Raw genomic sequence first — 15,606 nt, forward strand, 5'->3', positions numbered from 1 at the left:
TTTGCACTGGGTGACGAAAGAAGCCACTTTCTTATGTGTACCGACTCTTTAAGCTCTCTGCAGTCTACTGAAACCTGTTTCTAGCAACACCCACTGGTGCACCAGTTTCATGACCTTCTAGCCAGGTTAAGTGATGTTGGCACCAAAATCACTTTCGAGTGGCTTCCAAGCCACGTTGGGATTGCGGGAAACCAACTTGCGGATGAAGCTGCAAAGGAAGCGGTTCTTTTACCTCCAAGACTTGCCAATGTGCCTGCTAAAGGTGTTTGTTCTCAGATACGTCGAACCGTCTTGGCGTCCTGGGAATCAGAGTGGCTATGTATCCGAACTCTCAACAAGCTGAGAGCAATTAAAAAGACAACTACTGTGTGTCGGTCCTCTTTCCTGCCTTCACGGAGAGAAGGTTAGAAATGGGCGATGAACGATCTACGGACTCTACGCCAAAGGCGGAGCTTCGGCCTGCAGGAAAAACTCGAACGCATACTAGCCGACGACGCGACTGCTGCTGATCTTGTCATCTGCTTTATGTGCTACAGTGGATTAATCAAGGGTGTTTTAATTACAAGTGTACTGTTACTCAGAGAACGCACGTTCCCTTTTGAGTCGTTAGTAATTTTTTGGCCCAATTCAATATTTTTGTTTTATTTTGTACTACGTTTATTTTATTTTATTTTCAATTCCTTTTCCACTAATTTGTTCAGAGAGGATGATTGCCTAGTTGTACTTCCTCTTGAAACAATAATCACCACCATTAAATTATTTGAAGGCTTGAAAACAAACATTTATATAGGAGACATCACACAGAAATAAATAATTTTAACAATACGGTACCAAGCAGGAGTTAAAGGGCAAATAACCTGCTGCTACAGGGGTTGTACTGCAGTGCATCCTGTGTGTGGAGAGGGAGGAGCGGGAATTGTGATGTCTTCGTTTTGTTGCAAGGGCATATTGCGACCAGTGATACTGACAGGTTACAGAACTTCTGCTCTTAAATGCAAGCTCCTTTATTTCTGATCTACAGTATGTATTGGCGCGACAACCAAATTTCTAGTATTGTTTACACCTGCAGTTCCAAGAAGTACAAACATAAGCTACAGTTCTTGTTCACAAAAGAAGGCGAATTTGTGAAAGCAAGTGCCATCATCCAACAATCCACTGGCCTTCTCAAGAGCGCCGCAGTCTTGTCCGGGGTGGGTTGCATTGGCACCGTAGTTGTTGGGCTCATTGGTGTTCCACTTGGCAAAACCTGCATCCACAATGTTCTCACCTGAAACAAACGAGCAATTTGTCACCATCGTCCCTATATAAACACAATTACAATTCTGTCTGCATACGTAATATTCATGCTCGATGACCACCCGGTGGCCATGATGGTTGAGGCGTCAAGTCTGTATGGCCTGACACCGTGGTTAAATTGATAAATTAGAGCTGCGACGACTGAGCTACTGAATTCTGATGATCGACTCAGAGCTGATGACACACGGTGAATGGCCGAGAGCGGTAGGCTGTTGTTCTTCTCCTTTATAGTTGCTTGGGTTTCTTGGAGTCTACATTTCTCTTCGCACCGAACCCGCTGAACTCGCAATCTAATTTACGCGGTTACTCGTATTTAATATTTACCCCGGCGTTAGATTTGCACTTGACTTGTCCGAGCAGTTTAATAATACTTCTAAACGTTCAGAGTACTGGAATTCAACTCTAAATTTTCTCGTAAGATGAAATTTACTAAATCTTGATAATGTCCGTCCTATCACCTGATGTAAATGGCGATTTTGGGTTGGTTGAACATAAACCAGAACTCTCTGTACTGGCATCTTTCTAAGTAGGGGTGTGTGTTTTGAAACATTGTCTCCTATTTCCCGTTTCCTTTCTCCATCTCACAAAATTTGATTCGCCTTTATCTTGAAGCGTCGGTTCTCACGAGAAGCGAACAATTGGTGTGGAGCGGTTTCGGCAAGATATCCTGTAATGGAGCTTCGTTTATGATAGGGTAGTAAAGTGCCAATACCAGTGGCGGCACGTAACTTTTACAGTAAGGGAAGCACATATCGTACGCTAAGAAGATACACTGACTGACAGAGCAAATGCAACACCAAGAAGGAGCGGTTCGAAAGGGATGAAAGTTGGGGAAAAAACAGAGACGGCACGGACGAATAATTGATGTTTATTTCAAACCGATATGCAGGTTACACAATGCGCACGGCATCGACTCAGTAGGATGTAGGACCACCGCGAGCGGCGATGCACACAGAAACACGTCGAGGTACAGAGTCAATAAGAGTGCGGATGGTGTCCTGAGGGATGGTTCTCCATTCTCTGTCAACCATTTGCCACAGTTGGTCGTCCGTACGAGGCTGGGGCAGAGTTTGCAAACGGCGAACAATGAGATCCCACACGTGTTCGATTGGTGAGAGATCCGGAGAGTACGCTGGCCTCGGAAGCATCTGTACACCTCGTAGAGCCTGTTGGGAGATGCGAGCAGTGTGTGGGCGGGCATTGTCCTGCTGAAACAGAGCATTGGGCAGCCCCTGAAGGTACGGGAGTGCCACCGGCCGCAGCACATGCTGCACGTAGCGGTGGGCATTTAACGTGCCTTGAATACGCACTAGAGGTGACGTGGAATCATACGCAATAGCGCCCCAAACCATGATGCAGCGTTGTCTAGCGGTAGGGCGCTCCACAGTTACTGCCGGATTTGACCTTTCTCCACGCCGATGCCACACTCGTCTGCGGTGACATCACTGACAGAACAGAAGCGTGACTCATCGGAGAACACGACGTTCCGCCATTCCCTCATCCAAGTCGCTCTAGCCCGGCACCATGCCAGGCGTGCACGTCTATGCTGTGGAGTCAATGGTAGTCTTCTGAGTGGACGCCGGGAGTGCAGGCCTCCTTCAACCAATCGACGGGAAATTGTTCTGGTCGATATTGGAACAGCCAGGGTGTCTTGCACATGCTGAAGAATGGCGGTTGACGTGGCGTGCGGGGCTGCCACCGCTTGGCGGCGGATGCGCCGATCCTCGCGTGCTGACGTCACTCGGGCTGCGCCTGGACCCCTCGCACGTGCCACATGTCCCTGCGCCAACCATCTTCGCCACAGGCGCTGCACCGTGGACGCATCCCTATGGGTATCGGCTGCGATTTGACGAAGCGACCAACCTGCCCTTCTCAGCCCGATCACCATACCCCTCGTAAAGTCGTCTGTCTGCTGGAAATGCCTCCGTTGACGGCGGCCTGGCATTCTTAGCTATACACGTGTCCTGTGGCACACGACAACACGTTCTACAATGACTGTCGGCTGAGAAATCACGGTACGAAGTGGGCCATTCGCCAACGCCGTGTCCCATTTATCGTTCGCTACGTGCACAGCACAGCGGCGCATTTCACATCATGAGCATACCTCAGTGACGTCAGTCTACCCTGCAATTGGCATAAAGTTCTGACCACTCCTTCTTGGTGTTGCATTTGCTCTGTCAGTCAGTCAGTGTATAATAACTCATATAGTCTTGTGCTATTTAAATGTTAATTCCATCCACCTCTCCTTCTTGACGAATTCTTCTATGACAAGACTGTAGAATTCTTCGATGACTTCACTTTTAGTAACGTCTTCTTAATCGACAGTAGAGACAAGTTCGAGAGTCTTTGTTGTCCCTGTGTGTTTCTGCAGGAGGTGTGGATTCTTCGAGGTGCCGAAAATGAACGTTCGGCACTAGCACTGGGCACTGGGATAGTTGAAATCAACGCACATAAATTAAACAGTTCAAAAAAGGCAGAAGATTACAATCCACTACTTTTTAAATAAAACAAGGGTTTTAGAACTTCTATCGCAAGATACTCATCGGAGGAATAAGCTACACTGAGCTCGCTTCTGAGACGAGCGAAGTCAGAATGCTGACCGTAACTTTGTTTCAAAGAACAGAATGCTGCTTCACGAAAACTTTTCTTCGTGTTCTTTTGATTTAACTGTACATATGTTAATTTCTCGAGTGCTTGGACCCAAACTTCTAGCTGGGTATTGCCATATATCTCGCAATATATGCGACGGTAGTGTGAATTTATGTCGCAGGTTTCATTTTGACGTTGCCTCTTCTTTGGCAGCTCGTAGCTCTCTTGACATTTGTTCAATACTCTTTCAAATTAATTTCTTTTTCCTTGAATGATACTTTGTGTTTCCTCTACTTTGGAAATACAGAAATTTACATCCAATGCTTTCGTTTGAAGAATTTCTAAGAGTGAATCCGTTAAGCAAAATATCACGCTGAAAACGAATAAAATGAAATTGAACTGGAATTCTGAGAACACTGTTAAAACCTCGAGCTTCGTGATACGTTTGATTATCCCATTGCTCTGGATTATCAAGGATATTCTAGAACAAGTGAACTAATTTTTCTTTTTGTTCACGAACTGTTACAAGTCTTCCGTTGTAATTCCATCGTGCTGGATACACTTTATAAAATCTTTTCTTGACTTCTTTATCTAATGCAGCAATTTTCCTCGTCTAATTAGAAAAGAAAGAGGCCGGGCTATTCAGAGTCATGAAGAATATTTTACATTCCTTTATACCAGAAGTTGTCTGTGTAAAGACAAAGTTCAGTCTGTGAGCAAAACAAAGTATGAATATAACGTCGGGATTTATGTCTTTCACTCTTTGCTGTTAACCACTGAGATCTCCAGACATCACTGCGGCTTCATCGTAACATTGAACGACTAGTTTAGAACCACAGTTGAACTTGTCCATTATGTGGAACACGTGATCTGAAAGAGCAGGAGCACTGCGATCGGTGCTTTCGTCGGTAAATCCAAGAAATCGCTCCTGTAGTCCTCCATCAGCAGATGTGTACCTAACAACAGTTGAAAGTTGGGAATACGTAGAAATATCAGTAGTTTCATCAATAATAATCACCACGAATGGTGACTGTGATATTTCTTTTTTTATTTCGGTCAATAACAGAACATCGCTAACCTCACTGCTGCCATCTTGAAAAGTTCAGTGTTCCAAACACTAAAAACTATCAAGGAGATAATGATTTCTGTTAGAAAAACGCAACTCATTGTACCACTAATATGTCGGGGATTTTATTCTTTATTATGTAATTCTGATAAGACGTGACCCCTAGGTTCCATTCCCTGTTATGTGTGGCATAAATTTCTTCGGTTCTGAACACAAAACTGTTTACCAATAGAGTGTAATTTGCTGCACCTAACAAAGTAGAAGCGTTCTTGCAGATAACAATCGATGAGGGTGTTGCTGCTGTTAAAAGTGTACCACTTCTGCTAACTCCTAGGAGGAGGAGGGCGTAGTGAGGTGGAGGACTAGGAGCCCTTTTGCCCTTTAGTCCATTAGCCCTTTAGCTACTTAGCCCTAGGAGGAGGGCGCGGTAAGAAGAGGAGGAGCCCTTTAGCCCATTAGCCCTTTAGCCAACTAGCCCTTTAGAACTTTAGCCCTTAAGCCCATTAACCCTTTAGCCTTTTAGCCCATTATCCCATTAGCCCTTTAGCCACTTAGCCCTAGGAGGTGGAGGGCGCGTTGTGGAGGAGAAGGAAGAGGAGGAGGAGGAATCCATTTGCCCTTTTGCCCTACTAATAAAATGTGTCCCATGAGTTCCATTCCCTATCATATGTGTAGCTCGAAATTATTTTTCGGCTCCGCATAGTGCAATCATCTTGCATAGTAGCCCTCTCCTGCGCAAGCTACATGCTTGTAACCCATGTCAACAGATTGAAATAATATGTTTCCGAACTGAAATTTCAAGTTTATCCGATAATTTATTCTACTGCTAAGGGCTTAAATGTAACCAGTGTATTTCTTATAGCACTAGGCGTTCTGTTTAATTTTCACTTTCCGCATGAGCTACATGCTTATAGCCCATGTCAACAGATTGAAACAATATGTTTCCGAACCGATATTTCATGTTACATGTTTATGCGATAACTTGTTCGACTGCTAGGGGCTTAAATGTAAGCAGCGTATTACTTATAGCACTAGCGTTCTGTTTAATTTCACTTTCCGTGTTTGCGATAAGTGGACAGGATTTGAGTCTATGTTTCTCCTATTGTAACTGAATCAGAGTTCGAAATCTATACAGATTTTTTCTGTTGAATGTGTTGGAATCGCCGAAAAAGTTATCTCCTTAGGACAAAGGTATCCCCTGCTAAGTAGTAAAATCATTTTGTCTGCAGTTATTGAGAAAAAGTTGCAATTTGCAATTCTATGTGTGCACGCGGATTTCATAAGAGTACGATTGTATCAACAGAGAGACTTATCTTATAATGTTTTGCGTTATAAGTTTTTCTGTTCTGAACACTGATAGCTAAGATGTTTCTTCTTGTTCTACAATCAGTTCTAGTGTGTCGCGACCTTAGAATGACAAGGTTCTATCTGACAAAATTTGTGAAAGTCATATTTTTACACTACAGGGTTCCATTTGACGTGTTCTATTCGAAAACAAGCACTATGATGCAATCTGTGAGAAAATGTGGAAACTACGAGTGTGACAAAGTTCTATCTGCAGACTGTATAATCACACTTAAACAAGACAAGGTTCTATCTGCGAGTGTGGAGCAGATAGAACCTTGTTTTGTTCCACCTTTTTCCTGGCTAGCAGATACACCCTTGTCAATTTTACTTCCTTGTTGCATGTGAGCTTAAAGCAGTGATTGGCTGTTCGTTAGCCAGCGATCCAATAGAAACACAGTTTATAATATTTTCATCCAATCACATCTGCAAAATCACCATACCCGCAATCCACGAAGCAAAGCTTGTATAGGCGTATCTTAGTTACGGAGTACAATCTAGACTTTCACAAGCCGAAGAATGATCGCTGCGATGTGTGTGAAGCTTATAAAGTTTCGGAGGGTCAGCATATAACAACTGAGCAGCAGAAAACAGAATACGAAGAGCATTTCCTGAATAGAACTCTGTCTCGAGCTGAAAGAGATAGAGACAGAAAAAACAAGGATATACTTGTATTAAGTTTTGATCTACAGAATGTGATTGCTTGTCCTAGGGCAGAAATAAATTCTTTCTTTTATAGAAGAAAATTGAACACGTATAATTTGACCGTTATTTTGTCAACAACAAGACAAGTTTACTGCGCTCTCTGGACTGATGTACAATCAGGAAGAACAGGAAATGATATCGCCAGTGCATGCAGGGTAGTACTGGATAGAGTAATTGTAGAGAACAATATTGATGAACTGATAGCATGGAGCGACTCGTGTGTTCCGCAGAATAGGAATGCGAATATTTCGTTTGTTGTGTTAGATTTTTTGAGAGACAACAATGATGTGAAGCGCATCACAATGAAATATTCCACTCCAGGTCACTCGTGTATTCAGGAAGTAGACAACGTACATAGTTGCATTGAAAAAGCAATGCGGGTTAATGAATTTTTCTCTCCCTTAGGACTAATCAGAATTTAGAAAGGCATCAATAGAACAAGACCTTACAAGATTGTGCAAATGAAGGACACTAATTTTAAAGACTTTGGTGCCCCTGCGAAGCTTCTGAACTACAAATTGATTCCCTTCACAAAAGTGAGTTCTATAACATTTAGTCAGGTACTACATGAAGTTCAGTTTGTGCTCAGCCACTCTCCTGATTCTCAGCCACGGGTTGTCTACCTGAAGATCCTAGAGGATCGAATAAGGAGGACAACCCACGTACATGCCATTCGTAGATCTAGAAAAGGCATTAGATAATGTTGATTGCACCAAACTATTTAAGATTCTGAAGGTGATTGGGATCAGATAGCGAGAACGAAGAATTATCTACAATCTATATAAAACTCAGTCTGCAGTCATAAGATTCGAGGGCTTTGAAAAAGAAGCAGCAATCCAGAAAGGAGTGGTGCAAGTCTTCTAGTTTGTCTCCCCTCCTTTTCAATGTTTACATACAACAGGCAGTAAAGGAAATCAAAGAGGAATTTGGAAAGGGAATCACAATCCAAGGAGAGGAAATCAAAACCTTAAGATTTGCCGATAATATTGTTATTTTATCTGAGACTGCAGAAGATCTCGAGAAGCTGCTGAATGGTACGGACGACTTCTTGGGTAAGGAGTACAAGATGAAAATAAATAAGTCCAAAACAGAAGTAATGGAATGCAGTCGAACGAAGGCAGGTAATGCAGGACATATTAGATTAGGAAATGAAGTCTTAAAGGAAGTGAATATTGTTACTTGGGTAGTAAAATAACTAATGATGGCAGAAATAACTAGGACTTAAAATGCAGACTAGCACAAGCAAGGAAGAGCTTTCTTATGAAAAGAAATTTGCTTATTTCAAACATTGATATAGGAATGAGAAAAATATTTCTGAAGACTTTCTTCTGGAGTGTGGTGTTGTATGGAAGTGAAACATGGACGATAACTAGCTCGGAAAGAAAGAGAATAGAAGCTTTTGAAATGTGGTGTCACAGAAGAATGCTGAAGGTGAGATGGATAGATCGAATCACGAATGAAGAGATACTGAATCGAATTGGTGAGAGAAGATCGATTTGGCTAAATTTGACGAAGAGAAGAGATAGAATGATAGGACACATCTTAAGACACCCAGGACTTGTTCAGTTGGTTTTTGAAGGAAGTGTAGGTGGTAAGAACGGTAGGGGTAGACCAAGGTATGAATATGACAAGCAGATTAGAGCAGATGTAGGATGCAATAGTTACGTAGAAATGAAAAGGTTAGCACAGGATAGGGTGGTATGGAAGGCTGCATCAAACCAGTCTGTGGACTGATGACTCAAACAATAACAACAACAAGGGTATATTGTACACTTTTTGTAATAAATATAATAAGTTGAAATTTCTGAGATTAATTAACCGGTTTTCTCATTTTAGTTATTCCATCCCAATGAATAATTGAAATATTTAACGTATAAAATGTAATAACAGGTGAAGATGCAAATTTTATCTGAAATATTCCATTGTATACGATAGCAAACAAGGCATTATAAAGTTTTAATCCTGTGAAATGTAACAAGAAAAGGTTCTAAGAGCACATAGAACCTTGTCAACTTACGATTTAACGTTATCTTGAGCAGACAAGGTTCTAACTGCAATTTTACGCTTTCAGTTTATGGTAAAATCGAAACGATATTGATTTTCTGACACAATGCATTTGTGTCTATTGTGTGTATCAGGTAATTCAGAAAATTTGAAGTGTTTTTGTTAAAGCTGAACAAAATTATGATGGTTTGAATTTTCAACTGCAAGTTTCTCCAAATAATAGAAATGGCAGATAGAACCTTGTCATTCCAAGGTCACGGTGTGCTAACTGTAACTTGTCTTGACGAATAGAAAAATATAGCACAGTAGCAATACAAGTTTTCTGTTTAATAGTCAACATGTTTTGTCTTGTCGGATAAAGATATACAGCATGTCAATTCTATAGTTTTACAATTGCATTCTGTAACTAGATTGAACCTGTTTTGTCTTGTCGGATACAGCATTTGCTTATCATACAATAATTTTGCATGCTGAAAAAAGTATTACCTTCTCCTTACCGCCTCCTCCACCTACCGCTTTCTCCTCAATCGAAAAACTTATGCGACGAGGATAACGCTACATAACGTAAGTATATTTGTTTGTAATGTAACGTTCAATTCAGGAAAGCATATGTCTGTAAGAGGATAATGGAGCTAACTTCAGTAACTGTAAGGTGGAGTCCTTTTGCCCTTTTGCCAGGAGGAGGAGCCCTTTTGCGAGGAAGAAGAGCCCTTTAGCCCTTTTGCCAGGAGGAGGAGCTCTTTTGCCATACAGATAAGGAAGAGCCCTTTTTCCCTTTTGCTAGGAGAAGGAGCCCTTTTGCCCTTCTGCCAGAAAGAGTAGCCCTTTTGCCCTTTTGCCCTACAGATGAGGAGGAAGTGTTCTTTTTTCCCATTTGCCCCGTTGCTAAGAGGAGGTGCCCTTTTCCCCTTTTGCCAGGAAGAGTAGCCCTTTTGCCCTACAGATGAGGAGGAAGTGTTCTTTTTGCCCATTTGTCCTTTTGATAGGAGGAGGTGCCCTTTTGCCAAGGAGCACTTTTACCCTTTTGCCGGGAAGAGTAGCCCATTTGAACTTTTGCCCTACAGATGAGGAGGAAGTGTTATTTTAGCCCATTTGCCCTTTTGGTATAAGGAGGTGCCCTTTTGCCTTTTTGCTAGGATGAGGTGCCCTTTTGCTCTTTTGCCAGGAAGAGTAGCCCTTTTGCCCTACAGACGAGGAGGAGGTGTTCTTTTTGCCCATTTGCCCTTTGGCTAGGAAGAGGTGCCCTTTTTCCCTTTTGCTGTACGGAAGAGGAAGAGGAGGGCGGCAGTGTCCCTTCGGAGGAGGAAGAGGCCATAAGAGCCTATGTATAGCTGCCATCTTGTGCAGTAGCCCCCTGAGCTTGATTTCTCCATTAGAGCCTGTGTATAGGCGCCATCTTGCGCCAGCTCCCTCAAGCCGTCTCCTAAGAGCAGCCGCCATGTTGCATAGTAACCTCTGACCCACTTTCTAGGCGTTAGCCTCATAATAGCCTTGTATAGCCGCCATCTTGCACAGAAGCCTCTAAGCTAGCTTTCTCCATATAAGCCTGTGTATAGCCACCATCTTGCGCAAGCGTCCATGGCCATCATCTTTCTCCATAAGAGCCCATGTATAGTCGCCATCTTGTGCAATCGCCCATACGCCGTCTCATAAGAGGCTATACATAGCAGCCATCTAGCGCAAGCGCCCTTAAGCTGTCTCATAAGAGCCTATGTATAGCAGCCACCTTGTGCAGTAGCCTCTAAACTAGCTTTCTTCATAACAGCCAATTATATAGCCGCCATATTGCGCAAGCACCCTTAAGACGTCTCATTGGAGCAGCCGCCATCTTGTGCAGTAGCCTCTAAGCTAGCTTTCTCCATATAAGCCTGTGTATAGTCGCCACCTTGTGCAATCGCCCATGGCCGGCATCTTTCTCCATAAAAGCCTGTGTATAGCCACCATCTCGCGCAAGCATCCCTAGGCCGTCTCATAAGAATCTACGTATAGCCGCCATCTTGCGCAAGCGCCCCTAGGCTTGTCTCATAAGAGCCTATGTATAGCAGCCATCTTGTGCAAGCGCCCTTAAGTCGTCTCTTAAGAGCCTATGTATCTCAGCCATCTTGCGCAAGCGCCCTTAAGCCGTCTCATAAAAGTCTATGTATAGCTGCCATCTTGTAGAATTAGATAACAGCCATCTTGCCCAAGCGCCCTTGGCCGTCACCTAAGAGCAGCAGCCATCTTGCACAAGCGCCCTTAAGGCGTCTCATAAGGAGCTGTGTAAAGCCGCCATCTTGTGCAATTGGTGAGGGGAAGGCATCCGGCCGTAAAACTGAGGTTAGGATCCTCCATATGGTTAGGTGTGCTCTCTTATGCTAAACTCCATTGCCCTACTACTCAAAATAATGTCTTGAGAATCGCCATTGTCCTAATACTAAAGGTAGTGTCAGGAAGGGCATCTGGCCGTAAAACTAAGGATAGGCCCTTCAAGATAGCGGCTTAGAGGTTCAGCTCGCTCTCTTAGGCGTCAGGAAGGGCATCTCGTCGTAAAAGAGATGTTAGGCCCCTCCCTGAGGTTAGGCTTGCTCTCTTACGTGTAAAAAGTAAGGTTATGCCCCTCCAAGATGGTGGATGTGAGGTTAAGCATGCAGTCTTATCCAGCATAGTCAGTGACTTTGCCAGAGGTCAAGGCGGCGGAGGCCTCTCTGGAGAGCATGTCTGTCCAACTGTCCAAAAGTATCTACTGACCTCCCTTGGTCAATTCTTTTCTTTTTCAGACCCCGACAGTGTTACGTATGGAATCCTAGGGAGTCTTTCATTTTCATACCCTTCGTGGCCCTTGTCTTCCTTTGGCCGATGCCTTCATTTTTCGAAGTGTCGGACCTCTTCGATTTTTCCCTCTGATTAGTGTTATATAGAGGATGGTTGCCTAGTTGTACTTCCTCTTAAAACAATAATCACCACCACCACCACCACCACCACCACCACCTCCCCTGAGACATCTTAACAAGGTTCAAGTCGCAAGGGCCGTCACCTTGACCCAGGAAGGATGGACTTTTCGTCGTGTTGCTGTGGATCTCAATGTCTCTCCGTCAGTTATTCAACACTTGCAGAATCACTACAATGAAGCAGGCCGGTTCAAAAGGAGAGGAGGGTTGTACAAAGTCGTGGACGCATGATAACCCCACAGGATGACCGATATCTGACCTTCTGTGCGTTGTGGCGTCGTTCAGCTACTGCCAGAGAACTGCAAAAAGGCCTCAGAAGGGTCACTGGGGTCACGGCTTCTGACCAGACAGTAAGGAACAGGTTAAGAGAAGTGTCCTACGACTCAGACGTCCTCTTCGAGTGCTCCGTTTAACGCAGCAACTTCGCGCAGCTCGCCTTCTCTTTGCTCGTACCCACATCAATGGAGACCTGTGTTGTTCACACGCGAGTCCAGATTTCCCCTGACACAGAGTGATGGACGTCAACGCGTATGGAGATGCCGTGGTGAGCAGTACATGCCAAATGTTGCCCCGGAAGGCGATCGATTCGGACAAGGTTCTGTGATGATGTGGGGTGGCATCAATATTGATGGCCGTAGGGATCTTGTCGCCGTCCGCGGAAATCTTACCGCTGTGGGGTACATCGAACAGATACTTTGCAGCATGTGTTGGTTGTTGCATACGGTGTTGGCCCTGAATTCATACTCATGCACGACTATGCCAGGGCTCATATAGCGCGCTCCACCAGAGCTGTCTTGCGAGAACTGGACATTCAAGAGATGGAAAGGCCAGCAGTGAGTTCCGACCTTAAACCCATCGAGCATGTGTGGTATAGGCTTGACAGAATTGCTCGTGCGCGTCCTGTTCCACCACAGACTCTCCAAGACCTCGAATAGCCTCTCATTGAAGAATGGGACCTGATACCGCAACGTGACCTCCGTCGTCTTATACTGAGCATGCCACGTAGGTTCTAAGGTATGATAAATACTCGTGGAGGACATACACCGTACTGAAGCTCTCCAACTGTGATAAAAATCAACCCTGGAGGACTGTTAGCCCCAGGGGCTCTGAACTTTGAAGCGTGGGTTGGCGATCACGGGGCCCTTAGCTGTCCTGGCATTGCTCCCACTTACTTGTGCCAGGCTCCTCACTTTCATGTATCCTTATCAGACCTTCCTTGGTCAACTCTTGTTCTTTTCCGACCCCGATGCTATTAGATTTGCGAGGGCTAGGGAGCCTTTCATTTTCTCGCCATTCGTGGCCCTTATCTTCATCTTCATCTTCATTTTTCGAAGTGTCGGATCCCTTCCATTTTTCTCTCTGATTAGTGTTATATAGAAGATGGTTGCCTGGTTGTACTACTTCTTAAAACAATAATCACCACCACCACCACCACCACGGGAGGACTGTTATCACTTTGTTTTCGCCACTATTTGGACATTTCCGTTTGTACTCTGAAAATGAACGCGAATCGATCGATGTTCTTTTGTATACTTCAACGGTACAGAATAATGGTTTAGCTGGTAATATACCTTGGTGTGAGGTATTGTTTTGTGGAGCATCGCATACGTTCAAAACCGTGTTCCTCTAATTTTTTGAACTGTGTATATTTTACCCTGGCCCCGAGAACATTTTTCACAAAAAATTCTTTGTGTAAGGTTTGAGAGTTATATTTAGTAAAAAGCTGATACACAAAAAGACATTAAAAGGTTCTTGAAAAACAAAATAAAGATAGAAATCATCAAAACTACTAAACATACGACAACTAAGCCACAACATTGGTACTAAGCTTCCAAGTACAAATTAACACTGCAACAACACAGAATAACACTAGGCGAAACATTTTTTTCTTGCTTGTGTAATAGCGAACATTTTAATCACATTTTCAAAATCCATGTTAAGGTCCTTCGTCTTGATAACATAGCCAAGAGTTGCTGAGTTTGAGATTTACATAAATTTGTTTTAACACTTGCCGCCCCGGCCCGGGCCCATATGACCTGCGCGTCAGTACGGGCCTACCTGTATCTATTTTTCATCTCCTCCTGTGGGTGGGGACGGTTGAATAACGTCCACGGTATCCCCTGCCCACTAAACGGGGCCCCAGGGACTCTGAACTTCGGAGCGTGAGTTGGCGACCACGGGGCCTTTAGCTCAGTCCTGGAATTGCTTACACTTACTCGTGCCAGGCTCCTCTCTTTCATTTATCCTATCGGACCTCCCTTGGTCAACTTTTGTTCTTTTCCGACCCCGACGCTATTACGTTTCCCAGGCGTAGGGAGTCTTTCATTTTCACGCCCTTTGTGGCACTTGTCTTTCTTTGGCTGAAGTGTCGAAGTGTTGGACCCCTTCCATTTTTTTCTCTCTGATTAATGTTATATAGAGAATGGTTGGCTAGTTGTACTTCCTCTTAAGACTATAATCACCACCACCACCACTGAAAGAAGCTTGTATATTTTATTTCAGACTAGCTGATGTACCCGTGCTTCGCTACGGAATTTTCAGAAAGACTGACTTTGTGGTTTTCATAACTGAAGTCAATATAGGTCATTACAAAAACGTCAGTAGGAAAGTAGCGATTAAAAGCAATGGTATCATATAAAATACTCGATCAAATGAAAAAACGCACATTTTCTCACTTTTAACGAACAGTACTAAGGTGCCAATCTAACAGTCCAAAGTTCCAAAGCTGGAATGACCAGGCCGGAGACAGCCGTGGACACTCCTCTGATATTATTCCGTTAAATATGCACTCTGCTCATTCCAATCAGTGCAACAGTGTAGGGACTGAATAGCTTCAATGCTCTGATGAACCAGCGTGTTACGTACCAGTAGTATCAGAAAATTTATGAACCAGAGGAATGACATGCTAAAGAAGAAGGTTATCTAACTCTCAGCTACTTCCCGTCAATATTCAGGCAGGCTGTTAAACTCGGTACAACCGGGCGAGTTGGCCGTGTTGTTAGAGGCGCGCAGCTGGGAGCTTACATCCAGGAAATAGTGGATTCGATCCCCACTGTCAGCTGCCCTGAAGATGGTATTCCGTGCTTTCCCATTTTCATACCAGTCAAATGCTTTGGCTGCACCTTAGTTAAGGTCAAGGCCGATTCCTTCACACCCCTAGCTCTTTCCTACCCCATCGTCACCATAAGACTTATCTGTGTCGGTGCAACGTAAGGTAAATAAATAAAAACTCGGTACGCAGCAGTAATCCTATCCTTCGGAGATGAGTGGCAACAGAAGACACAAAGCACATCACAACAAACAATGGTCAATGTAACGTTATTGTTGATCAATTTTATGAGTTTTCTATATTGTAGGTTTTCACATTTAGTTTTTTTCCACTTTGTGATATTAGGGCGCCTTATAAAATAATTTATAGCATAGACTGTAGTTCATTATTCTCCGACTTTACATACCGATTTTCATTAAATTCTGTTCACCCATTTTCTTGTGATCTGGCGTTGATACGGACTTGGTAAGAAATATCCAAATTCATGAATATCTCTGTGATAATAGCCGGTATGGTAACAATGAATAAGACGTAAATGATCGGAAATTTAATACTGTATAATTTTAGCTATGTAGTATTTATATCGATGCGACCACTAATAACATGAATAATTGAGAATTAAATGT

General features: G+C 43.6%; 1 protein-coding gene across 1 annotated transcript in view; it reads right to left on the minus strand.

Annotated features, from left to right (window-relative positions):
• Positions 1–988: 988 nt before the first annotated feature.
• Positions 989–15,606, minus strand: part of LOC136877219 (hemolymph lipopolysaccharide-binding protein) — a 94,553-nt gene continuing 79,935 nt past the window's right edge. The window contains exon 5 of the mRNA XM_067151068.2: positions 989–1,267. Within this exon, the coding sequence (XP_067007169.2) occupies positions 1,092–1,267 (176 nt within the window). The 3' untranslated portion in view covers positions 989–1,091. The remainder of the gene's footprint in view (positions 1,268–15,606) is intronic.

Source organism: Anabrus simplex, chromosome 7 (genome assembly GCF_040414725.1).
Source record: "Anabrus simplex isolate iqAnaSimp1 chromosome 7, ASM4041472v1, whole genome shotgun sequence".
Classification (NCBI taxonomy): Eukaryota; Metazoa; Arthropoda; class Insecta; order Orthoptera; family Tettigoniidae; genus Anabrus; species Anabrus simplex.